Consider the following 27,214-nt stretch of genomic DNA (forward strand, 5'->3'; position numbering starts at 1 on the left):
TTGGCACCCTAGCTTGTAGACTCTAACCTTCACAAAGTCCAAATAATATACTCTGATTTGGGTTATTTTTACCAAAGAAATGTAGCAGTATAAATTTTGGTCAAAATTTATGAAGAAAAAAAATCACAAATTTGCTAAATTTTACAAAGATAACATATTTTTTTACAAAAGGTATGGTCTTTTTTACTTATAACACAAAAACGTAAAACCCAGTGGTGATTATATACCACCAAAAGAAAGCTCTATATGTGTAAAAAAAAGGACAATTTAATTTCATACACAGGCTTGCTATATTTTCACAGCTCAGGAAAACATGTGGAAAATACACTTGTTTCATAATGTAGTTCACTGACCCAGCAGTTAAGCAAACATTTATTGACTGTCCACTTACAGGACACTCAATGGGTCATTCAAAAGTCATGGGCTACAGTAAATGGACATACTGTATATGACAGTTGAATAAGAGGGATAATATGAAGCTTTAAATGCTTTAACAATTTCTTCTTTAACAACCACCATTTCCACTAAAACTAAATACGTAGGGACAAGAAAGAAAGAAGCATGTCTTTAAGAAGTTTATTTTTTTTAATACATATACAAGTACGAAACACAACATCACAAACATATACTGGCTTATCTCAAAATGAGCAAAGGTAAACCGTTGTTTGATGTGACTATGAACTGGAGATACAAAACGAAGCATCTACTGAAGTCACAGCAGTTGGCTGGTCAGGAACAGATTCTGGTATGAAGATACGACCAGAGCTGTAAAACTGATGACTAGGAGAAGATTTCATTGTTCATAATCTGAAAATTCTGTAGACCACATTGGATGAGAATGTCTTTATTGTTGGGGAGACTGTGTTGAATGATAATAAGCATATAAATACAATATACAGGAATTGCATTCCATGCTTTGTAAACGTTCAAACTGCACTATTCTACTCTAACTACTATTCAGAAATATAGTAGTAGGACTTAACGTTTTGCTACCTATAGACCTACATTCTATATTTAAATCTCTTTTACAGTCATTGCAATCATCCACAGTATTTACTTGAGTACACTTGTCATATTATTCCACAAATCTTTGGACGTAAATCTGCTTTAACAGCCTTGCTGTTCTGCAGCTGGACATTCTTCATGATTCAACATGTAATAGGTTATATGTGCATTTAGGATGCTGCTACCTATTTTTAGTTACCTACTCCATGGCATTATTAGAACAGTTAATCTATTTAATAAAAGAGAGGTATAACATGGAATTCCATTAGAAATTTTGGCAGAGGAAAAAACTGTAAGAGCATCCACTGATGGTGTGACTTTCTGAAAACTCTCTTCTAATCTCTTTTGTAGAGGATGAAACCTGGGAAAAGTTGAACATTTGGTGTATCTGGATAAAGAAATCAAGGAAAAAGGTGTGGAAGTAAGAGGTAGAGAGGGGTGACATGTTAATGGTTAAAACAATGGGTTATTCCATTTTAAAACTGCTGAATGCATTGTAAGTAAATATGAACTGCAGTAATAGGACATAATTAGTCAACAAGACAATACTTGAATATACATCCAGGATTCCTGATTAAATACTGTTAAAAAAACAATTATGCTATTTTCTAGAACCCAAAATATCAACAATTGTATGCATTACATTTCACATACTAAATAAATGAGGTTATAATAGTACATGCAAAGGCTATCATTTATCATTACAGGTTACAGGTCACTCACTTGCCCCATGTCCAGGCTGTCCTTGATTCCCTCTTCAAGGAAGGTTTTACGACAAATCCAAAAAATGTACCATTGGTTTAGAGGAAGCCAAGTATTTGGGCTACACTATTGGCCGTGGTGTCATAAAACCTCAAGTGAATAAAATAGAAGCCATCCAGGAGTGGCCACGTCCTGCAAACAAGAAGCAGGTCAGGGCCTTTTTTTGGGATTGTGGGGTATTATAGCAGGTTTATCCCAAATTTTGCAACTGTAGATGACCCACTTACAGACCTTTACGAAAGGGAAAGACTCTGTAATGGTGAAATGGTCTCCAGTAGCAGAGGAATCTTTCCAAATCCTGAAGAAGGCTCTTTGTGCACAGCCAGTACTGTACTCCCCGAATTTCTCCAAAGACTTTTTTTTTTCAGATGGATGAGTCTGATGTAGGTATTGGGGCAGTATTGTCACAAGTACACAATGGGGAAGAACACCCTGTGGTGTACCAAAGCAGAAAGCTCAATGACCATGAGAAAAAGTATGCAGTCATTGAAAAGGAATGTTTAGCCATAAAGTGGGCCATAGATGTGCTAAGGTACTATTTGTTAGGGCGCCAGTTTGATTTAATAACTGACCATGCTCCCCTGAAATGGATAGCCCAAAAGAAGGAGACTAATTGATGGGTGAACCGGTGGTTTCTGGCTCTACAGAATTATTACTTCACTGTAAAACACAGGCCAGGTGTTGAGATGGAGAATATAGATGCCCTGTCCGTGTACACTCCTGTTGGGCCACAGGTGTTCCAACCCTGGGGTTGAAACAAGGGGGGGGGATATGTAGCAGAGCATCCCAGAGAGAGCTGGCAAAGGTACTGTTCACGGTTTATATGTCTCCCAGGCTCCTCTCATACACATTCAGGGATCTCTGATCCATGGTCCAGTTCAGATCTTGGTCCTCTTCCCCAGGCCAATTTAAACTCACCTGAGACAGGCAGTCAATGCTCTTGGCCTGGGAACCTCAGACAACTTCTGTCTAGGAGAGCAAAATGTTGGCAAAAGCTATTAAGCTGTGTATGTGGAAGCTGACAAGCTGTAGGCTTGCTCGGCCTGGTAGTTAGGACCTGTAAATATTGTATAGTTAGCGGCGAGACACGGCTAGATTTTTGTTTGGCTATATTTGTTCCTCTGTTTTTTTGGAACCCTGTATAGCACCTGTATATAGACTTGTATATATCACAAATAAACACTGAACTGTTTGTCTCTACCTCATTGGATTTGGTATCTGTGCCCGAAAGACTTCTCATCCCAGAGAGCTTTGTACCTGCTATCTGTCCCCCAGGTTAAAATACATATAAAGTAATATTCACAATTATTGAATAAGGGGTTTATGAATTAATTGTGCAGATTAGCGCCACTCTTAATATTATACACAGTCTTATTTTTTGTTTATTTACAACAATTAGAGTAGCAGCTGTCTGCCTTTGCAATTCACTGCAGGTGCCAATTCATTGTTAACGGCACCCCAAATGCAGAACGCAATTGCTGTGTGTTTGCAGGTACTGCAGAACCATCCGATCAGGCAAGGCATGTTTTTACGCAGTAGTGCATGCACCATTTTTTGTGCCATACGATATGATTTCAGCCCATTCAAATGAATTGGCTGAAAATCGCACTGCAGGGGAATGCACGGGAATTGCCCAAGAAGCGCCCTGCATTCCTGTGTGATTCTGGTGTGAAGACATATGCAAAGAAGATGACTGTTTTTAAAAATGTCAGTTTTGGCGGGAGCACTGATTTTAATGATGATTAAAGTGAAAAAAAGTGAAATATTCCTTTAAATATGGTGCCTGGGGGGTGTCTGTAGTATGCCTGTGAAGTGCCATGTGTTACCCGTGTTTAGAACAGTCCCTGCACAAAATGACATTAAACAGAAATAACATCATTGAAAACTGCTTGCGGTTTTAATGTTATATCTGGTTCCTGCAATATGGTTGAAAACCATTGAGAAAAATGGCATGGGTAGCCCTCCCTGCCCATTACCAGCCCCTTTGGGTCTTGTACGCATATGAAGGGGAACCCTGTACCCATATTAAAAAAAGGAAATGCGTGTGGCCCCCAGGCCCTATATACTCAGAACAGCAGTATACAGGCGGTGCAAACAAGACAGGGACTGTGTAGGTTTGTTGTGTTAAGTTGAATCTGTTTGTAATTTTCAACTGGTACATTTTTAAAGTGTAGCTCCAGTCAAAAAAACTATTTTTAAGCTTTTTGGAAAACATAGGGAAGGGTTATCACCCCTGTATAATGTGTTTTGTCGTCCATCTTTTTTCATCTCACTTGCTGTTGTCTCCTTCCGTTTGCAAGTAGGAGATGTTTGTAAGTTGGATGTTTGAAAGTAGGGGCCTGCCCTATATGCTCTGCAGAAATGGCGGAACAAGGTGTTGGTTTTGCCACAACATTGTAAGCCCTCAAAGTGACTCTTGCTGGGCGCTGGAGCGCCCTGCTGTGAACGATTATATCAAGAATTGTAATTACATGCCATTGTTGAACAGTGGTAGAAAAATTGACCTTTGGTGGTTGTGGTGCTGGTGCCACAACACTATAAGTCCTCACAGTTACTCTGGGTGGGCACAGGAACGGGCCCTCCTGTGAAATATTATATCAAGAATTGTAATTACATGTCACTGTTAAACAGGGGCAGAAAAATTGGGCCTTAGGCACTGGTGCTGGTGCCACGACACTGCAACCTCTCCCATATACTCTAGTTTTATTGCAGGAATTAGCCCTGCTGCAAAGCATTGCATCAAAAATTGTACTTAAACGCCCCTGTTAAACAGGGGCAGAAAAATTGGGCCTTAGGCACTGGTGCTGGTGCCACGACACTGCAACCTCTCCCATATACTCTAGTTTTATTGCAGGAATTAGCCCTGCTGCAAAGCATTGCATCAAAAATTGTACTTAAACGCCCCTGTTAAACAGGGGCAGAAAAATTGGGCTAATTGGCATCACCCAGAACCAGAAATGTTCTTCCAACATATCAGCGGAGGAGGAAGAGGATAGACAATCAACATAACAGGACAGTCACTCAGCATCAGCATAGGCAGTCTTGAAGGGATGTGATATTTCAAAAAAAATTATTTGGTTACATCAGCTTCAGGTGCTTGGTAGCTGTGGGTGATCCAAGACTGATTCATCGATCAACTGATTCGGTGGACAGGCGCACCCTGTGATCGGTAACAAAGCCACCAGCAGCACTGAAGGTGCGTTCCGAAAGAACGCTGGATGCAGGACAGGCCAGTAGCTCAATTGCATACTGTGCAAGCTCTGGCCAGTGATCCATCCTCAAGACCCAGTAAGCCAGAGGATTTTCGGTGGGAAAGGTGTCCAAGTCTGACCTTGCCCCTAGGTATTCCTGCACCATGTAAATCAGACGCTGGCGATGGTTGCTGGAACCGATCATACCTTGGGGCTGCGGACTAAAAAATTGTCTGAAAGCATCAGTCAGACGACCACCTTCTCCACCGCTCCTTCTGACCGATGCCTCAGCAACAGGTTGTCCAGGACCAGGAGTTTGTAACCTCCCAGTCTCTGGGAACGCGTTGCACAGACCTTTCTGCAAGGCCTTCCGGAGATGTCTCATCCTCTGCTCCCTCTGCGATGGCAAAATAAGGTCGGCAACCTTACCCTTGTACCGTGGATCAAGGAGAGTGGCCAGCCAGTAATGGTCCCTCTCCTTGATCCGAAGAATACGAGGATCCACCTTGGGGCTGCGGACTAAAAAATTGTCTGAAAGCATCAGTCAGACGACCACCTTCTCCACCGCTCCTTCTGACCGATGCCTCAGCAACAGGTTGTCCAGGACCAGGAGTTTGTAACCTCCCAGTCTCTGGGAACGCGTTGCACAGACCTTTCTGCAAGGCCTTCCGGAGATGTCTCATCCTCTGCTCCCTCTGCGATGGCAAAATAAGGTCGGCAACCTTACCCTTGTACCGTGGATCAAGGAGAGTGGCCAGCCAGCAATGGTCCCTCTCCTTGATCCGAAGAATACGAGGATCCTTCCGCAGGCTTTGCAGGATCAGGGAGGCCTGCAGCGTAGGTTAGCTGAGGCATTCAGTCCGGAGTCCTCTGGGTCACTAAGGGCAACATGATCCGCAGCTACCTCCTCCCAGCCACGTACAAGTCCACGTGTTTCTTGGGACTGTAAATCATCCCTACAAGACTGCTGCTGCTGCTGCTGCTGATGCTGAGTGCCAGCCTCCACCTCCATGCTGACACAATCATCCTCCTCCTCCTCTTCCTCCTCCTCATCCTCTTCCTGTGTGATGGGTGGCACAGCAGGAACACTGTCTGGATAAAGGGGGCCTTGAGAAGCAAGGAAGTCCTCCTCTTCCTGCCTCTGTTCTGCCTCAAGTGCCCTGTCCATTATTCCACGCAGCGTATGCTCCAAGAGGTGGACAAGAGGTACAGTGTCACTGAGGCATGCACTGTCACTGCTCACCATCCTTGTGGTCTCCTCAAACGGTGACAGGACAGTGCATGCATCCCTGATCATGCCCCACTGGCGTGGTGAGAAAAAACCGAGCTCCCCTGACCCTGTCCTGGTGCCGTAGTCGCACAGGTACTCATTGATGGCCCTCTGCTGCATGTGCAGCCGCTGCAGCATGGCCAACTTTGAGTTCCACCTGGTGGGCATGTCACATATAAGGCGGTTCTTGGGCAGGTTCAACTCCTTTTGGAGCTCAGCCAGCCGAGCACAGGCATTAAATGATCGGCGGAAATGCACACAGACTTTCCTGGCCTGCTTCAGTACATCCTGTAAGCCGGGGTACCTGCCCAAGAACCGCTGCACCACCAGGTTAAGGACGTGAGCTACACAGGGCACATGGGTCAGTTGTCCCTGTCGGAGGGCGCAGAGGAGGTTGGTGCCATTGTCACAAACCACCATTCCTGGCTTAAGCTGGTGTGGCGTCAACCACCTCTCGGCCTGCCCCTGCAGAGCTGACAAAACATCCGCCCCAGTGTGGCTCCTGTCTCCCAAACAAACCAGCGCAAGCACGGCATGGCATCGTTTTGCCTGCGTACTTGCGTAGCCCCTGGAATGCCTACGGAGCACCGCTGGTTCTGAGGACAGAGCACTGGAAGAGGCCATGGAGGAAGAAGAAGAGGAGGGGGTGGAGGAGAGAGGTGTGTCACAACCAATAGTAGCATTTTGGAGGCGTGGTGGCGGAACAACCTCCAACACTACTGCACCTTGTCCTGCATCCTTCCCAGCTGCCAGAAGAGTGACCCAATGAGCCGTGAAAGACAGGTAACGTCCCTGTCCATGCCTGCTGGACCATGAGTCAGCGGTAATATGCACCTTACCGCTGACCGCCCTGTCCAGCGAGGCAAGGACATTGCCTTCCACATGCCGGTAGAGAGCCGGAATTGCCTTCCGTGAGAAAAAGTGGCGTTTGGGGACCTGCCACTGAGGAACCGCACATTGTACAAACTCACGGAAGGGGGCCGAGTCTACCAACTGAAAAGGCAGCAGTTGAAGTGCTAGCAATTTAGCCAAGCTAGCATTCAACCGCAGGGCATGTGGATGGCTGGGAGTGAACTTCTTTCGCCGGTCCAGCAGCTGGGGCAGGGACATTTGCCTGCTATAATCGGACGTGGGTGTACCGCTAGCAAAGTTCCCAGAAGCACTTGGCTGTGACACACCTAATTCTACACCTTCATTCCTCTCAGAGCAGGTTTCAGAGAGGACTGAAGGTCTAGTGGGGTTGGAGATGCCAGCTGATGAGGAGCAAGGAGAGGTCCGCTTTGTTCTTTGGTGTGGGTCTTTGAGGTACGCTTGCCAACGAGCTGCATGGCAGGTCAACATATGTCTGGTCAAGATATGTGTGGTGCCCAAGCGGCTGATGTTTTGGCCACGCGAGATACGCTTGAGACATATGTTGCAAATAGCAGCGGTGCAATCTGATGCACTCGTCTCAAAGAAGGCCCACACCAAAGAACTTTTAGAATAACGCGCAGAGGCAGCGCCCTGCACAGGCGGAGCTCTGCGGTGTGATTCAGTCGGTGTGCTGCCCCTAAGCTGGCCCCCGGACATGTGCCTCCTCCTCCTCCTCCTCCTCCTCTCTCCTATCAGGCACCCACGTGGAGTCAGTGCCCTCATCATCCCCTCCCTCTTCATCGCTGTAGCAAACCTGGCAGTATGCTGCAGCTTGTGGAACATGACTGCCAGATTGCTGTCCTTCTTGAGCATCCCCTCTCTCTGCGCTCACGCTACTGCCTTCCTCTAGCTGAGTGTCATCATCAGAGCCCACAAAACACTGGGCATCCTCCTGGAGCATGTACCCAACACTGTGCTCAAAGAGTTCAGGAGACTCCTCAGGAGGACGCGGTGGGTCTAGGGAAGGAGTCACTGATGATGACATTGAGAGGAGGGAAGACGATGCGTTGGCAGCTGCTTTGCTAGTACCCTGAGACTGGGTGAGAGAGGATGAGGAGGATGAAGAGGGCTTGGTCATCCACTCTACCAAGTCGTTGGCATGTTGCGGTTCAACATGTCCAGCTGCCGAAAAGAAGGACAAGCGTGTCCCATGGCCACGTGCTGATGACAATGCACCGCGTCCACGACCAGCACTGTTGTCTCTAGACACAGAGCCTGCTTGCCCTCTTTTATCGGCTCTTGCCTGTCTGCCTCTCCTTGCTGGCCTTCCAGACATGGTAATGGCCTGAAGGGAGTTGGGTAAAACAGCAGTGTAATGGAGTCACACAACACCCACTAAGCCCTGCAGATGGCTCTATTAGAGAACAGCAATAAACGGTAGATACAGGTGTATATTGTGCTGGAGTCACACAACACCCACTAACTCCTGCAGATGCCTTTATTATAGAACACCAGAGATAAAGGGGTATACTGTAATTGAGTCACACAACACCCACTAAGCCCTGCAGATGGCTCTATTAGAGAACAGCAATAAAGGGTAGATACAGGTGTATATTGTGCTGGAGGCACAAAAAACCCACTAACTCCTGCAGATGCCTTTTTTATAGAACACCAGAGATAAAGGGGTATATACAGATGTATACTGTGCTGTGCTGGAGGCACACACAACTTCCAATAACTCCTGCAGATGGCAAGTGGGCTCAAATAGAGAAGAGCTATGTAGGTGGATATAGCGGTGTGTACTGGGTACAGAGCACGCAGACAGCACGCACAAGCTCCTAACACTACTGACTGCAAGCTCTATTATAAAAGATAGATCACTAGCTATATAGGTGAGGTGAATATAGCGGTGTATACTGCGGTCAGGGCACACAGACAACAACCACTACACAACAGCAAGATTGAAAATCGGCCGAAAACGATCGGTGTGTACTGTGTTGAAGGTACACAGAACACCCACTAACTGCTTCAGACGCCAACACACTACACTAAGCCGCCGCGCTGGCGGCCTTATATAGTGTGGGGCGTGTACTACACAGCCTGAGCTATGATTGGCCACAGGCATCATGCCTGTGGCCAATCATGGCTCTCCTCGCTGCTGGCGCTGTGATGGGCCAAGCATGCGGGGTCACAGTGCATGCTTGGCCAATCATGAGCCAGCAATGCACTGCGATGACGCAGTGCAATGTGGGCCGTGAGCGCCACACGAATTTGGCGCGAAAGGCCCATAACGTTCGGAATTCGCCGAACGGGCGAACAGCCGATGTTCGGGTCGAACGTATGTTCGACTCGAACACGAAGCTCATCCCTAGACAACAGATATGCTCATGTAGGGAGACTTGTTTCATCTCTGTGTATCATCTGAGGCTGTTGACTTCACTGGGTATATGTGAAGGTTTACATCCACTTTAACTCTTATATATCCAAATAACAGATGAATCGAATAAGTGCTTGAAAGAGCTGCCTCTGACAAATGTAAGAAAAACAGACACAGAAAAAAACACTGAAAGTTAACTACATATAAGATGTATAAAAACCCCAGAATTTTGTTTTTTTATACATCTTATATGTAGTTAACTTTTATAGTGTTTTTCACATTATGTGTGTCTTTTTTCTTACGTTGGTCTGAGGCAGCTTGTTCAAGCACTTATCCAATTCAGCTGTTATTTGGATATATAAGAGTTAACTTCACATGTGCTCTGAAGTTTATGATTAAATTTGTTTGTGAAATGCTCATATACTCATGTATCATGTACATTTGATGTCTGGTGTGGATTTTATGAAATAAAGCACAGATTTTTTTTTCTGAAGATTGCAGTGCAGTCATCTTCTTTGCATATATCTTCAAGTACCCAGTTTGTGGACTGGACCAGCACCTGATCCTCAGTCAAGTGATCAGACCACCTGGAATGGTGTTACAGTTTTAATTGTTGATTCTGGTATGAACCAGCCCTTAACCTAGGTTCACATTGATGAGATTTGGCATGCAATTTGACATCAAATCACATTCCAAAATTGGCGGCTTTTGCAGGCAATGCCACCATTTAAATCGATTCCCACAAGTAGTTTCTGTACTACTTTTGGCGACTTCGGGTGCAATTTCAATAGACATCTGTGCAGGAACCCATACAGATGTCTCTGAAATCGCCCCTCAAAGTCAGACTGACATGCGGGTATGAAATTGTGTGAGCTCAGCTGAACTCGCACAATTTCAATCTTGCAGCAGTGTGAACCTATGTTCAATTACATTTTTGGTTAGTGTTGTTCAGGACACAACAGCAAGTGAGAGAAAAATCTCTCCAAAGTGAGGGGAACTCTCTTCTTAGATAGCTGTAAACAGAACAGTTGTCCCCAGTGAAGGATTTCTCTTCACTGCTTGCTCTCATGACACCTCTAAATTTTGAAGTTCCACTTGTGCTCTGTCTCAGTGATTACGGTCACCAGGACAAAGAGAGAGAGGGATGGATTTCCACAGTGGGGGCAAAAACAACAGTAGAAACTTGGCAGATCTAATTTTATCCAACTCTATCCAAACAAAAAAAATAAAAGGTTGCCTTTACATACTGTACACTTTAAAGAAATAAAACTGGAAAAATACTATAAATAAGCCAGCATTAACTGAAGTTGTATAATACATTACCATATTACGCCCTTGTGTATAGGACATCACTTTATCTTGCTACTAAGATCTTTGATTAATGCTTTCAAGTCATTAAGCTGCAAAGAGATGTGATATATATAGATGAAAGGAAAAACTGGTACAAATATGAAGCCTTATATGTTCATTCCGCAAGAGAAAAGATGCCAAGATTACCTTTGCCTCCATTTGCTTAAATCTGTGTTCTGTCCTAAAAGGAAACAAAATAAGTTTTGTCAAAGTCCTAACACATCTGGCTGTAATGCTTTCATGTACCTCTTTCTTTAAGTGTATTTGCTTACTCTTATATTAAGAATACATGTATTAGGAGTTCTTTGCAGCATGAGGTGCTATGATGTTCTGTTCATACAGTTCTCAGCAACACATTCAGAAAGTACTGTTTTTACCCAACAAGGATTGTCAGATCAGTGGGTGTTGAGAGTTTTTCTTTCATGCTAGCATGACCCTGTTACTAGGAAAGAGCCATTGGCAGATGTGATATCATTGTGATTTTTATGTAATGTCAACCATTTAACATTGGGCCCTAGAAGATCTGAGGATAACACAACATGAGGGTGGCACAATAGCCTACTTCTAGTCTAAACCATGTGACATTATTTTTAAACAGCATGATGTTTACTACACACCCATGCAAGTAGACATTTCCTTTAAATTAATTGATTCAATACATTTAGGTCTATGAACAGCTCACTAACTTTTTCCTTCAGAAAACACATTTTGTTAAACTTTTTCCCCAATTATTTCGGTTAATTGTTAGATTTTGGGTGCAGATGACTTCACCCCAAAGCTACTGGCTTCTTGTGTTCCTTGAAAACTTCAGTTGTGTGGTTTCCCTGTCGTAGTTCCCAGCCTTGAGGATTTGGATGTTCATGCCCACCTTGGGAAATCTACCACCTTTACTCCCAGTGTTTAATCTAAATATTATACAGTAAATAGATAAGGAAGCAGAAGACCCTATCAAAATGTTTGGGCTCTTGTGCAGGTCTGAGAGCTCAAGGGTGGAGGTCACACCAACAATGTCCCAGCAGATACAAAAATCATAAAATATTTTAACTCAGCATGTACGAGAATCAAGAATGCATTTGCAATATATGGCTAATATATAGCTAGTGGAACAGTACAATTCACTTTAACACTATAGTGTGACATCAAACTGGTGATAGAGAGTCCAGTACTGAACGTTAAACATTGAACATTAAATATTATGTGGGGTTTATATCTGCCAGTACATGAGGGAAGGGGGGGGCCTTGCCCCAAATAATTGCAAGATGTAGAAATGGAAATTAATTGTAGATTGGAATTAGGATTTCAATTGGAGGGTCATTGGTTATTATAATTTTTTTTTTTTTCAAAAACTGTATACACTATTTTTAGAGAGTGCTGGTCAAATCTGTTTAAAAAGTATGAATTTACAAAATATACTATTTATTGAAAAAAAAATCAATTTTATTTTATTTCTTTAAATTCTTTACTATAAAGGCACCTAAGAGCAACTTATTATCCATGGCGTTAAATCATGCTACACATAATAAAATAAGTATTTAAATGAAATGACTTCCTTGATCAGTTTCTATGAAGTGAATAGGATGGAAAGTATGGTAAAAATATATGAACACTTGCTGACATGATGGCTCCTGAGGACACAGTCAGCCAACCAGCAGGATGAGATTAAACTATATCTTAAGTTGATAGTGTTAAAAATGCAGCTCCCACAGTAATTATGACAATTCATAATTGGGTTTAGACGTTTTTTTCCTCCTAGATTTTATACTTAACTTACTGCCCCTGGATCCAACCATTGATCACCTTCTGGAGTTTAGATGGCTTTGAATACACAATCTAAACCTTAACCATAATTTGCACATATATGAGATATTTTATTAATTTTGCTTTCCCAACAACATGATCCACTGGACAGTGGTGCTGAAGAAGTTGTACATTTTCATATATTATCAAATTGAAATGAACAACATACTTTCAGGTTTCAGTCAAGCAATGTCACCCAACCTTTACACGCATCACCAATATAAAGAATCAGTCAAACTGGACAAATCATGGCTCTCTGCTCCTCCCACAAATGTGCATGTTAATTCCCCTTGTCCATTAATAATCATGCAACTCAGGAATTCTCATTGTGCGGATTATTATTGGTTTCATTTTCCACAGAAAAGAGAACTTTCCATGCATATACTGAGAAAAACTACTGTGATTTTCTGCAAATTAATAGATATGTTCATTCAGTTCCATTTGCAGATTAATATTTTGGAACATTTTTAAAGGCCAGTTTTACATGGGTTAGCAATGTTACGTGTATATAAAAATGTTCCTTCAGTTTCTTTCCACAGGCCTGTTCCATCACTGACCACAAGAAGGCACTTACTCTGAGTTACTTTGTGCCTGGCTAATAAGTTTCACAAGATAATTCTCTTTCATCACAGCTTCCCAGGCCAAGGTCTCAATGTCCTCTTTCTTGTTACCTGCAAAGGCAAATCATTTTTTATTAGTTAAAGTATATTAATTCCACAAACAAAATAATTCAAAGGGAGGGTATCGATAAAAATTATCCAACCTACCGTTATTAAGGAATCCTTTTTTTTTTTTTAACAAAGAATTTTTATTTATGTTTCAAACGAAAAAAAAACAGAAAACAGACATGCGTCAGCAAGGTACATACCTATTTTGAGTAGACAGATAATCAAATGTATCACATATAAGCACAGATAGTTCTTAGCAATATATAGAGTCACTAATCATTGCAACATAAAATATAAAACCTCCCCGAGACCTCCCCCCACCACACAAAAAACCACATAAATTACAAATAAAGGGGAAACCCCCCTCCCGCCCCCCACCCTCCATTCCCCCTAGCCTAAACAATAGTCAAATGCTTCGCCTCAACCCAAGCCGCCCAAATCTTCCCAAATTTCCCAGGGCAGTTCCTGCCCAGATATGTAAGTTTATAAAGCGGCAAAGCCGCGTTCACCAGGGACTGCCACAGTTGTTTAGTAGGAGGGAGAGGTTGATTCCATTGCAGTAGTATGGCTTTCCTCGCATAGAGTGTAGTGTAAAAAATAAACAGTTTCTTCCCCCAGGAGATATCCAGAAAATCACAGATACCCAGCAGGAGAGGTATCGGGCTAAGTGGAATCGTAAGCTCCCCCACTGCATTAATATCGGCCAGGACCCCTCTCCAAAATCCCCCTACCTCAGGGCAGGACCAGACCATGTGGAAAAAGTCAGCATCATCTTCTTTGCATCTGGGGCAGGCAGTCAATCGGTCAGGGTAAATCCTTGCCAGGCGTGCCGGTGAAAAATATACCCGGTGGAGGAACTTCAATTGTATAAACCTGTCCCTTGCAGAAATCGCAAGGGTCAGGTATTGCTGTAAACCCTCCTCCCAGTCCTCTTCAGTAAGTTCCGGAATGTCGCCTTGCCAGAGCTCAAACAAATGGGAGATCCTAGTCTCCTCCGATACGGTCAACGCGGCATACACCATGGACAGTGTGCGCGTCCCTCCCCCCTCAGGACCAAGCGCCTCCTCCACCGCCGACACCCCAAGAGTCGCTCTCGATGGGAATTGAGATCGGAAGGCGTGTCGCAACTGCAGGAATCTGAAAAACATATGGTTCGGGAGGTCCCTGGCCTGTTTAATAGCATCGAAGGAGAGTAGCTGCCCCTGGGACACTATGTCCCCCAGTGTTATAACTCCATGCCTGGCCCAAACAATCGGATCCGGGATGGATTGAAAGTGGGGCAAGCGGGGGTTCCCCCAAAGGGGAGTCCCCGGGGCCCACACCCCTGCGCCCACCAACCTTTTGTTCACCAGATCCCATATTTTAAGCGTCGTACGCATCGGGAGGGTTATCCCAGGGTTAGATCGTGGTCCCCTATAGATCAGGTTCAGAGTTCCGCATGAGAGCCCAACAACGCCGCCTCCAACGAGGACGCAGGGTTGACCGGGCCCTCGGAGAGCCACCACCTGACAGTCACTAGGACTGCCGCCCAGTAGTATTTCAGAAAACAGGGCAGTGCCAGACCGCCCCTCACAAGGGGCCGTTGGAGGGTTGTTTTAGCTATTCTAGGGGGCCTACCATTCCAGACGAAGGACGAAACAATGCCATCTAATTTCTTAAAAAATCTAAGCGGGATGTGGACTGGGGTCTGACGGAAGAGATAGGTAAACCGAGGAAGGACCGACATTTTAATTAAATTGACCCGTCCCACTGGCGAAAGCGGCAAGGACCTCCACCCAGTACACCTCTGGGTCAACTGGGTAACCACCGGACTCAGGTTAAGGGTAATAAATTGTTTCAAGTCTCTGTGTATTTCCACCCCTAGATATTTAAATTGAGAAACCCTCTGCAGTTGCCCATCTACTCGGGGACCACCCTCACCATCATGTAGTGGGAATAGAATTGATTTCGCCCAATTTATACGTATACCCGAGAACTGTCCGAACCGGTCTATATGCGACAGTGCCGCCTGTAGGGAGGCTCCGTCGTCCTTGAGATACAACAAGGTATCATCAGCGTATAACGAAACTTTTTCCTGCAAAGGACCCCGGACAATACCCCGAACCTCAGGGGAGGAGCGGAGAATAGCCGCCATAGGTTCAATTGCCAGTGCAAAAAGCCCCGGGGACAGTGGGCACCCCTGCCTGGTTCCCCTATGGAGGGGAAAGAGCGGGGAGAGGACCGCACCCATACGCACTCTGGCCGTGGGAGCTCTGTACACCGCCCTGACCCACGAGATAAAGGCTGGACCGAATCCAAATTTACGGAGGACTACCCACAAATAGTCCCACTCCACTGAATCAAAGGCCTTCTCCGCGTCTAGAGAGACCACAACCTCCTCCCCACCTTCTGCATCCCCCGAGGCCAAAACAGTAAAGAGCCTGCGAATATTAATATCTGTCCCCTTCCCTGGCATAAAGCCAGACTGATCCTCATGGATCAAGGTAAGTATAACCTCGTTCAGTCGCCTGGCAAGGATTTTGGTCAGCACTTTCGCGTCCGAGTTGAGTAGGGAAATGGGACGGTATGACGAGCACAACTGGGGGTCTTTCCCAGGTTTAGGGATCACCACTATGATGGCTTGTGCCATAGATGGAGGAAGTTCCCCCTCCCGAAGGGACGCGGTGAGCATATCATGCATTCTAACTGACATCTCCTCTAGGTAATACTTGTAAAATTCCGGGGGTATCCCATCCTCCCCAGGGGTCTTCCCCGGCTGCATGGACCCCAGCGCCACCCGGACTTCCGCCAGAGTAATCGGGGAGTCCAGACCGTCCCTGGCCTCAGAAGTAAGGGCAGGGAGGGTCACCCCCTCTAAAAAAGCACTTAACTCCTGCTCTGAGTACTGCACCCTAGATGAATAGAGGGCGGAGTAGAACTCTGCAAAGCAAGCGTTGATGGCAAGGGGATCCGTCACCATTGTCCCAGCACTATTCTGTATTCGAGGGATAGTGGAGATTGGGGCCTGCTCCCTCGAGATCCAGGCCAACAATCTCCCCGTCTTTTCGCCCTGTTCAAAAATCCTCTGCGTCTGAGCCAGTTGACGTTTGCTTGTTTTAGCCACCCTAAGGAGCACCACCTCTCTATACGCTACTTCCATATCCTGAGCCGTGAGCGGGTTACCCGTGAGGGTGAACCGGGTCTCCAGTTCCTGGGCCCTGGCCTCTGCCTCCTCTACCGTGATCTTATCATTCCTGCGCTCCCGACCAATGGAGGAGAGGTAGCACCCCCTCATATAGGCCTTGAAGGCATCCCAGACCATCCCCCCAGAAGCCGTGCCAACATTTGAGGCCCAAAATCCCCGGATTTCACCGCCCATCTCAAAGGCAATGGTGGGATGCTCAATCCAGTACCTAGACAAGCGCCACAGTCTATCCCTCTGAGGGGTAGAGGTTTGCAATGTACACAGCAGTGGGGAGTGGTCAGAGATGCCCCGAGGAAGTAACTCTATTCCAAGGACCCTGGGAAGCATGGGGGCACCAGCATAGACTAGGTCAATACGGGAGAGTGTGTTGTGGGAGGAGGAGTGGCACGTAAACTGGCGATCTGATGGGTGTTTCCACCTCCAGACATCCTCCAGCCCAAACACCTGTGCCCAGCGAGAAACTGGAGAGTCTGTGGCCCGGTCAGGCGTCAACCTATCCAGGGAAGGATTAGGAGGAATATTAAAGTCCCCTGCTATAACCACATTGTCAGTCTGGAATTGGGCTATCAGGGCAGTCAGTTTATGTAGTAGAGACAGATCCGCAGGAGGAGGCATATAAAGACCCACCAGCACCATTTCGATCATGTCAATTGTGGCATGGACCAGTACGTATCTCCCGTCCTTATCTGTGACTATATCAAGAGGCTCAAAATTAAGGGACCTATGGATAAGGACGCTAACCCCCCGGGCATAGCCGGAGTACGTGGCATGATAGTGGTGTCCCACCCAGGGCCTCTTCAATCCCATAATCCTTCCCCCCACTAGGTGCGTCTCCTGAAGAATACAGATATGCGGAGCATATTTTTTCATGTAGTCAAAAACAAGAGAGCGTTTAATCTTCTGGTTAAGCCCCCTAACATTCCAGGAGAGGATCTTCAACGGAGCCATAATCTGGAAGGGCAGGGGGGACCAACGGACACGACCACCCGGCCAGGGTCGGGGCATAAATATCTCATCTTAAGTAATGCAATGATATACCTTATACATTCATTATAGTAGCGCTGTCTATACCAGAAAACATGAAAGCATGTAACAAAAAAACAACAAAAAAAACAGAAAAAAAAACAGAACTCCCCTCCCTTCCCACCCCACACCCCAGAAAAACAGCCCCAGGGTGTTTGAGAACCCAAACCAAACATAATCAAACCCATTTAAAGGAGAAATCTCCCGTGGGGGCGGTGCGTATCAACCAGCACACCTAGGACAGAGTCTCCTGCGCAGAGTAGACAAACTCCAGCGCAGCCGCTTCCTGGAGGCAAAGGAAAAGAAAAAAACAAGACAAAAGGGACAAATCGTAGTGTATGTGGCGCCTCAGATTGAAGTGCAAAATTCTCTTGGAATGTTCCAAGGGCCCATTCTTAGTAGCAACTCATCCAACAGGACGACAACATCGGAGTAGCGGGGTCCAGCATCATCAGTACAGAGTATACACATCCAGAAGTAATCTTGCAGACCCCCCCGGGTATAAACTAGGGAGGGGGTAGGGCCCTAAGGCCCGTTAGACAGAAATATGAAGACATGAACCTGTAGACCCCCCCTAAGGAGCATCAGAATATCAGGTCGGCTCCTCGCTCCCTGCCCAAAACCAGTATTGAAAAGGAGAGGAGCACTCCGACCAGCCCTCCAAGTTCCAAAATGGAGGGACAGAGCTAGGGGGGGGGGGGAAATCCGATCCGCGTGACACTGGGCAAAGCTTGTGATGCTTGTGGACCCCAGTCCGGTAATCACCATCAAAAAATTATCTCTGCTGGGGAAGGGAATCAATCCATCTGGAGGCCTCACTCGGGGCGGTAAAGAAACGAACGGATTCTCCGTCAATCACTCTGAGTTTCGCGGGGAACAACATGTTGTACTTGAGACCTTTGGTGCGCAGCTGGGCCTTGACTTGGTCGAATGTCCTGCGTTGCCTCTGCGTCTCCACAGAATAATCAGGAAAAAGCATTAATTTAGCATTTTCAAAGCGCAGGTCCCCCACCTTCCTCGCCTCCCGAAGAACCAGGTCTCTTGTCTCTAAAGTTCAAAAGGCGGAAAATAAACGTGCGTGGCGGGGCGCCCGGTGGGCCACGAACCGACGGCATTCTGTGCGCTCGTTCCACGACAAAATGGGGGGAGAACTCAGCGAGCGGGAGAAGTGTACGTAGCAAACGTTCGGTAAAGGCTTCGGTGTCACGGCCCTCCGACCCCTCCGGGAGGCCCACCAACCTCAGGTTGTTCCTCCTATTCCTGTTCTCGTGGTCCTCGGCCCTGGATTCCAGCGCCTTCACCCGCACCTGCAGGGTACGGAGGGAGGCATCATGGTCGCGGGTAACATCTTCCACGTCTCCAACCCTCCGCTCCACCTCGGCAAGCCGCTCCCGGTGTTTATCCATATCTCGCCGGATAAGCCCCATGTCGAGCTGTATCTGCTCTATCTTAGTGGTTAGGGTAGTCTGGCAACCAGTGATCGCTTGCATAAGTGCTTGAAATTGATCATCACCCATCGGTGGCGTGTCAGCGTGGTCCGTTTGAGACGCCATGTTGGTGTAGGCCTGCCCGCGTGCCGCGCGGGTCTGTAGTGGAGTTCCCGGCGGGGTTCCCGGGACCGTATGCTTCTTCCTATGGGAACCGGAGCTACCCCTGCGCATCCCCGAGCCTCACCATCGCTTCACCGGCCCACGGGGAGAGATATATGTCCCTAAATGCCGGATAAATAGCCTGCCAGGTGCGGAGCTCTCTGCAAACACGTCCTAGCTGGTTGCCATCTTGGCCACGCCCCGTTATTAAGGAATCCTAATATGTAACCTGCACCTTTTCATATTAAAAAATTGACAATTTTACAACCAAAAGTGTTTCACCACACTAACCTTTTTATCTAGTTCCTAAATAATTGCAAACTAAATACAGCATATTTGCATATAAATTCCTTATGGTCTATATAACTACAGGCACAACAGGAGTATGCCCTTTGCCAGCATACTTTGGTTAAAAGGGTTCCCACTTTCTTATCTCAGAATTTTGGGAGATATGGTAGAGGGGCATAAACTTTTGTAGGTCCATAAGTTGAAATTTTGCCTATGCATTTGAAATATCTAATGGGGTTATTCCAGCAGTAATCAGAAATATTGTATTCAGTTATATAATATGCTTGTCCTTCTGTGACTTACACAGCAAGAGTGAATACTTGCTCCAAATGCTGTAACCTAACAGCAAAGGCTAAAATTCTAAATCATTATGCCTTTTGATGCTTAACAAAAACATCCAAACACATTAAAATGGCTAGGACTAGTTTTCTGAAGTATATATATATACACACACATACATATATACTGTACAGGACGCCGTGGCTGGGTCCTGGAAGGACGCTATATTTCCTCTCTATTTGGTTTGTGGTCTCTTTAAGGGAATAAAATTGATAACCCACCTGTTAGAGGAAGTGCCTTTAAAAACAAGACAGGAAGTGATAGATGGGTGTGGAGGAGTGGAGAAGACATGGTGGATGGTGGATGGTGTTTGTTTTGGGTTGTTGCAGCAACAGACATGGACAGCAGCGTCCTGCTTGGAAGGCTCCTGGCAGGGGAAGCTACCTGCCATGATTTGATAGAGACAGCTATTCTGGACTTTGCAAGTCGGTGAGACTACAAACCTTTTCCTTTTTGGGTGCTGTAAAGCTGTTTAAGTTTAATAAACCCCTTTGTTGTGTGAAAAGCCTGTGTCCTGCGATCTACCTGGTCCCCCGAATATTACTTACTATAGTGGTGCTCGAATGCGGGCAGGACAAAGTAACAGGCGTTTTCTTGCTATTTTATTTTATTTTTTTTGCATTGGATTTGAACTGACACTTAAAGGGACAGTACAGTGAATTTATGTCCTGGGTTAAAGCTGCACAACTGTTGAAAGCTGAAACAATGGAGGAGCTAATTAAACAGCTGTCCTTGGCTAATATACAAGCGCAGACTCGCCATGAGGAAGCTAATCAGCGCTTAGCAACCCAGCTGGAGGTACAAAAAACGCAGCACAACGAAGCGCTGGCTTTGCTGCAAGAAAATACTCGCCTGTTGGTGGCCCAGCTAGCAGCCCAGCAAGCGACCCAACAAGGGGTTATGCAGGCTCAGATGGCTGCCTTAAAAGAAGCAGTGCAACAGCTTTCTCAGGGCCGTGAACAAGTGGCCGTTGCCCCTGGCAACCAGGTGACCGTAAGGGCAAGCCATTTTCTGCAGAAATTGTCCCTGAGTGATGATGTAGAGGCGTTTCTGGCTACATTTGAGAGGACGGCAGAGAGAGAAGGGTGGCCCCAGGACCAGTGGGCCGGCTTAATTGCTCCTATCCTCACCGGAGATCCTCAAAAAGCCTATTTCGACCTACCACCAGAAGACGCTAAAGATTATCAAAAATTAAAGGCAGAAATACTGGCTCGGTTGGGGGGGACTACGGCTGTCCGGGCCCAATCAGTGCACCAATGGAAGTATCGTCCAGATCGGCCACCGCGGTCTCAAATGCATGACCTGGTGCAACTAGTAAAAAAATGGCTGCAGCCCGAAGTGTTGTCTGGTCCCCAAATTGTGGAGCGGGTCGTGCTGGACCGATACTTAAGGTCACTGCCAGACGACCTTCAACGGTGGGTCAGCCATGGAGACCCCAAAACGGTGAACCTCCTTGTCGAGATGGTGGAACGATATACAGTGGTGGAGGATCTGCTTGGCCCTACCAAGCGTCAAGGGCCCAATCTGCCACGGCCTTTCCGACCAACTGCCGCCCTTCGAAAGGATGTCCCCAGGAGCCCTGGAACCAACACCCCAGAAGGCCAAGAGTCACACCCGTTACCCCCTCAGCGACCTGTTCCTGTTCGGAGAGGAGGGGATGATCAATGTTGGCGATGTCATGCCTGGGGCCATACCCAGGCCCACTGCCCATTGCAGGAAGAGCCCATGGAATGCGGGGTTCTTCGAAGGAGGTCTTTCTATGCCCATAAAGCCTGTACAACACATCTTGACCTTGGAGAGGGGAAATTTGAGTGTGAAGTTCAAGTGAACCACCACCCTGCACGGGCTTTGCTGGACTCTGGAAGCATGGTTCACCCTAGAGTAATTGGGAAGATCGGTCCGGTAAGAAAAATTTTACGGGTTGTCTGCATTCATGGGGACACTAGAGAGTACCCTCTCATCTCGGTGTCCATCTCCACAGTATGTGGCACTGGTACTCAAGAGGTGGGGGTGGTAAAGAACTTGGTACATGACGTTATCATAGGACGAGACTGTCCGTTATTTGCAAAACTGTGGGGGCAAGGAGAACTATCTGAAAGGTCCAGAGACTGGGAAGAAACTAGTCCCTCTGTTCCTGTTGTTGAGGGTAATAACCCTGAGATGCCGCATGATCGTAATATGGACCCAGTTGATAAAAATGCCAAGGATTTGGTTAATGGTGATGAAAGTAGTGTTGATACTGTTAAGGATGTCAAATTGTGGGGTTCACAGACCTACCTGAATACTGAGGGGGGGGGGCCTTCCCCGCTTTGGGTAATGCTGGGGGAAGAGGATGAGGAAGTGGCCTCTACCCCTGCCTTGCCAGATTTGGGTGTTCCCCAGGGGGCATTTGGTACTGCCCAGATGCAGGACCCCACTTTGGCCAGGGCACGGGAACAGGTTGTAGTAATAAATGGGGAGCCCCAAGAGCCAGGTGCTAATGAGCGGTGGCCACATTTTTCAATATGTAATGAATTGCTTTATCGGGTTACTAAAGTGAGAGAAAATGTGGTAGAACAATTATTGGTACCCCAACAGTATAGACGCAAGGTCCTGGACCTGGCCCATGATGATGTTTTAGGGGGACACCTGGGAGTTGAAAAGACGGAGGCACGGATCGCCGACTGGTTTTACTGGCCAGGCTTGAAAGCAGAGGTAAGGAGATACTGTACCTCTTGTCCCACCTGTCAGTTGACCGCTCCGGGGACCCATTTCCGGAGCCCGTTGGTCCCTCTGCCCATAATTGAGGTCCCATTTGAGAGGATAGCCATGGATATAGTGGGTCCCTTGGTAAAATCGGCTCGAGGTCATTCTTACATACTGGTGATCCTCGACTATGCCACTCGATATCCTGAGGCGCTACCCCTGCGGAATACCTCCTCTAAGGCTATTGCACGGGAACTATTCCAGTTGTTTACACGGACAGGTTTTCCCAAGGAAATACTCACAGACCAGGGCACCCCATTTATGTCGAAGGTTATGGCTGATGTATGCAAACTGTTCCGGATTAAACAGCTGCACACATCGTTCTACCATCCCCAAACAGATGGATTGGTAGAACGTTTTAATAAGACCCTTAAGTCTATGCTCAAGAGAGTTGTACAAAGGGATGGGAAAGACTGGGACTGCCTGTTACCAGCTCTCCTGTTTGCTATCCGAGAAGTGCCCCAGGCCTCCACTGGGTTTTCGCCCTTTGAATTGGTATATGGGCGGAGACCTCGCGGATTACTGGACTTTGTTAAAGAAGAATGGGAAAGTGAACCAATTCAGCATAAAAGTGTTCTTGAATATGTCTCTCAAATGCAGGAGAGGATCCGAACTGTGATGCCGCTAGTTAAGGAACATTTACAAAAAGCCCAGGAGGCTCAACGACGGGTCTATAATAGGGCAGCCAAAATTAGGAACTTCCAAGTGGGGGATCGAGTAGCAGTGTTGATTCCCACTGTGGAAAGTTAATTCTTGGCCAGATGGCAAGGCCCTTTCGAGGTTGTAGAAAAAGTGGGAGAGGTAAATTATAGAGTCCACCAGCCAGGCAAGAGGAAACCCTACCAGATATATCATGTAAACTTGTTAAAGCCCTGGACAGACAGGGAACCAGCAACCTCCCTGGCTAGTACAAAACTTGAGCCTCAGGTTGGGGTGGAGAGTGTCCAAGTAGCAAATACCCTGTCTAAAACACAAAGTCAGCAGGCAAAGGAGTTCTTGCAGAGAAATAAAGAAAAATTTTCAGACTTGCCCGGGCTCACTAGTGTCATAGAGCATGATATTATCACAGAACCAGGAGTCAAAGTTTTTGTCCGGCCCTACCACATCCCAGAGGCTCAAAGGAAGGCCGTTTCAGAGGAAGTAAAAAAGATGTTAGACCTAGGGATTATTGAGGAATCGCAGAGTGAGTGGTCGAGCCCGATTGTGTTGGTACCGAAGCCCAACGGGACTCTGTGATTCTGCAATGATTTCCGGAAACTTAATGAAGTTTCCCGGTTTGAAGCCTACCCCATGCCCCGGGTAGATGAGCTTATCGAGAGACTAGGTCCAGCCAGGTATATCACTACGTTAGACCTTACCAAGGGGTATTGGCAAATACCGTTGACTAAGGCCGCTAGAGAAAAAACTGCTTTTCTACCCCAGAGGGGAGTTTTCAGTACAAAAGGATGCCTTTTGGATTGCAAACCGCTCCAGCCACGTTCCAGAGAGCAATGGATAGGATTTTACGACCTCACCGGAAGTATGCCTTAGTGTACTTGGACGATATAGTCATTTTTAGCAGACTGGGAATCACATTTGCCCAAAGTTCAGGCAGTGCTGGACTCTCTTTGGAAGGAGGGGTTTACAATAAACCCTGAAAAATGTGCTTTGGGAATGGAGGAGGTGAAATACCTGGGTTATATCGTGGGTAGAGGGGTAGTGAAACCTCAGGTCAACAAGATAGAGGCTATACAGAATTGGCCCCACCCCCTCACAAAAAAAGCAGGTACGTGCATTCCTGGGCATGGTGGGATACTACAGGAGGTTTGTACCCAACTTTGCCACGTTGGCGGCTCCGTTGACCGATCTGACTAAGGGTCGGAAATCGGTCATGGTGGAGTGGAATGCAGACGCTGAGAAGGCTTTTTTTGAGCTCAAGTCGGCGCTGTGCCAACACCCTGTCCTGGTAGCACCTAATTTTTCAAAAGAGTTTGTTGTCCAGACTGATGCTTCCGATGTAGGATTGGGAGCGGTGTTGTCACAGGTTATTCATGGCGAGGAACACCCGATAGTCTTCCTCAGCAGGAAGTTAACACCAGCGGAGAAAAACTACGCCATAATTGAACGAGAGTGTCTGGCCATTAAGTGGGCTCTGGAATCCCTCAGATATTACCTTTTGGGGAGGAAGTTTAGGTTGATTTCTGACCATGCCCCTTTAACATGGCTGAGACAGGGAAAAGGGACTAATGCCAGGGTTACCCGGTGGTTCCTGGCACTCCAGGAATTAAAATTTGTAGTGGAGCATAGGCCCGGGAGACTGCATCAAAATGCAGATGCCCTCTCCCGAGTCAATTGTTTGAGCTCCACTGTTGCCTCCACCTCCTTGGCGTTGGGGCACAGGGGGGGGGAAATGTACAGGACGCCGTGGCTGGGTCCTGGAAGGACGCTATATTTCCCCTCTATTTGGTTTGTGGTCTCTTTAAGGGAATAAAATTGATAACCCACCTGTTAGAGGAAGTGTCTTTAAAAACAAGACAGGAAGTGATAGATGGGTGTGGAGGAGTGGAGAAGACATGGTGGATGGTGTTTGTTTTGGGTTGTTGCAGCAACAGACGTGGACAGCAGCGTCCTGCTTGGAAGGCTCCTGACAGGGGAAGCTACCTGCCATCAAGATCAAGATCAAGCACTGTTTTGATAGAGACAGCTATTCTGGACTTTGCAAGTCGGTGAGACTACAAACCTTTTCCTTTTTGTTTTTGGCTGCTGTAAAGCTGTTTAAGTTTAATAAACCCCTTTGTTGTGTGAAAAGCCTGTGTCCTGCGATCTACCTGGTCCCCCGAACATTACAATACATACACACACACACACACAGACATTTAAAAGCTATGAACCTCGGATTGCGAGTAACGCAATACAAGCTATTTTTGAAAAAAAACTCTGACTCGCTTTGTGAGCGTTGCTCCACAAGACGAGCAGGATTCAAGCTGCTGGGGTGTGCAGTACAGAATTTGGCCAGAGGTGTGGGGATACCGGTGACACTCGGAAATACTCCGTTCTAGAGCATCTCTGAGTGGTCTCTAACTGTTTCCGAGTGTCTCCGGTGCCCCTGCCTCTGGCCACATGCGGTACTGCATAGACAAGCAGTGGCTGTGGAACAGTTTCCATTATTTACTATGGGGAAACTCGCTTTGATTTACGTGTCCTTTGGATTACAAGCATTCTTCTGGAACAAATTATGCTCATAATCCAAGGTATTACTGTATCTCCAAAATATTCCCCTAAAGCTACGCTCTAAAAATGTTTTAGTTTTGAATAGAATAGGGAAGAATGGGGAAGGATTAGAACCGTTGTCTGGTTTTTATTGCTCTTCTTGCTGAGTAGATTCACCCTCTATTTGTAATAGTAACCATTACCACTATGTTAGAAGATGGGAAATCAAAAAGTTTACTGTTATTCCTGGAACAAGGTGTGAGGGTAAAACTTTCAAGACATGTGCATGACGAAAAAAAATTTTTGTTTCGTTTTGATTTGATAATCTAGTTATTTAGTTTAGTTCAATTCTATTGATTCATTCAATTCATATTCGGAATTCATATTCAGAATTTTCTTTGAATTTATGGATCTTTTCGTTTCGAAACATTCAAATTGATACATTTTCGAATTGGTCGAAACTAAAATGTTATATTGTTTTCGATCTGAATGCAGCAAAGTGAACAAACAAAAGAAAAATCTTCATCAAATGATTACAATGATTCTTTAAATCACCTTTGGCTTAACAAAAACATTATTATTTCGAAATGGTAATTTGAAATAACACACACAGTCTTTGATTTCAGCAATGTGTAGTTAGAATTTGACTGGAGTTCAATGTAAAATTTGATTCAAATTTCAGTCCGAATTTCAGACGAATTTCGTTACATTACTACTTAATTTATTTATATTGTATTTCAGGTATTCGGATGTATCCAAAGCTCCGAATAACGAAAAATGTGTCTGAATATTAATTCATAATGAAACAAACCGCACATGTCTACCTTTCAATAGGGACAACTGTTACGGTGATGACTGTCAAAGGGCTTGTTCACACCAGTTGTGTTAGGTCTACACTGTGGCCGTTATTTCCAGCACAGCCTTGATGCAGCATTGCCGTGGTCTGTGTTGAAAAATGTACAGCATGTAGTTCTTTTATTCAGCGTAGCAGGTTGCAATATGAACCAACCACATCACAGCATCACTGCCAAGAATGTCTCCCAGTTTACACCAGCAGCCATGCGATCAAGGAGCCTTAATAAGAATGGGTTTCCTCTCACCTTGTAGAGATTTCCTTTCACTTCCTGTTGTGTCTTTATGACAGGAAGCGAACATCTCAAATGGGACACAGGCAGCAAAAAATATAGTGACTGGGGTTTTAAACATTCTCTACTCAATACTAAAGTTTTGCTATATATATATATATATATATATATATATATATATATATATATATATCCTTGAATGTGTTGACAATACAAGAGAATAGCAAAAATGTAATTTATAATTGCGCAACAAAAAAACATGTGGCGTGAAAAGGATTCACTTTTGGCATGTTGCAATTATTGCAGAATATCATTTTTTCAGCAATTTCATAACAGCCAATTATCTTTCAGCTGTTATGTCTGCAGCGAAAAGTTGTAATTGAAACAAGGACTCCAACTGAATTCTGAAGGCCAGAAGGAATGTTCTAGTTAGTACAATTTTTATAGTTAATGCGCATTACACATATAAAGCCACTGCCACTTTAAGGAGCAGATGGAGC

At 45.9% G+C, this 27,214-nt stretch overlaps 1 protein-coding gene across 2 annotated transcripts in view; it reads right to left on the reverse strand.

Annotated features, from left to right (window-relative positions):
• Positions 1 to 562: 562 nt before the first annotated feature.
• TRPM8 (transient receptor potential cation channel subfamily M member 8) overlaps positions 563 to 27,214 on the reverse strand; it is a 211,109-nt gene continuing 184,457 nt past the window's right edge. The window contains exons 23-26 of one of the 2 annotated variants that reach the window (XM_077448223.1): positions 13,179 to 13,275; positions 10,955 to 10,988; positions 10,781 to 10,857; positions 563 to 1,393 (exon numbers count right to left, since the gene is read on the reverse strand). In XM_077448223.1, the coding sequence (XP_077304349.1) occupies positions 10,807 to 10,857; positions 10,955 to 10,988; positions 13,179 to 13,275 (182 nt within the window). In that variant the 3' untranslated portion in view covers positions 563 to 1,393; positions 10,781 to 10,806. Of the gene's footprint in view, positions 1,394 to 10,780; positions 10,858 to 10,954; positions 10,989 to 13,178; positions 13,276 to 27,214 lie in introns of those variants that run through there. The other variant, XR_013261830.1, reaches the window with a different exon arrangement.

The sequence above is a fragment of the Lithobates pipiens genome, unplaced genomic scaffold, assembly GCF_037356315.1.
Source record: "Lithobates pipiens isolate NorthernLeopardFrog02 unplaced genomic scaffold, aLitPip1_a1.2 Scaffold_22, whole genome shotgun sequence".
In the NCBI taxonomy this organism is placed as follows: domain Eukaryota; kingdom Metazoa; phylum Chordata; class Amphibia; order Anura; family Ranidae; genus Lithobates; species Lithobates pipiens.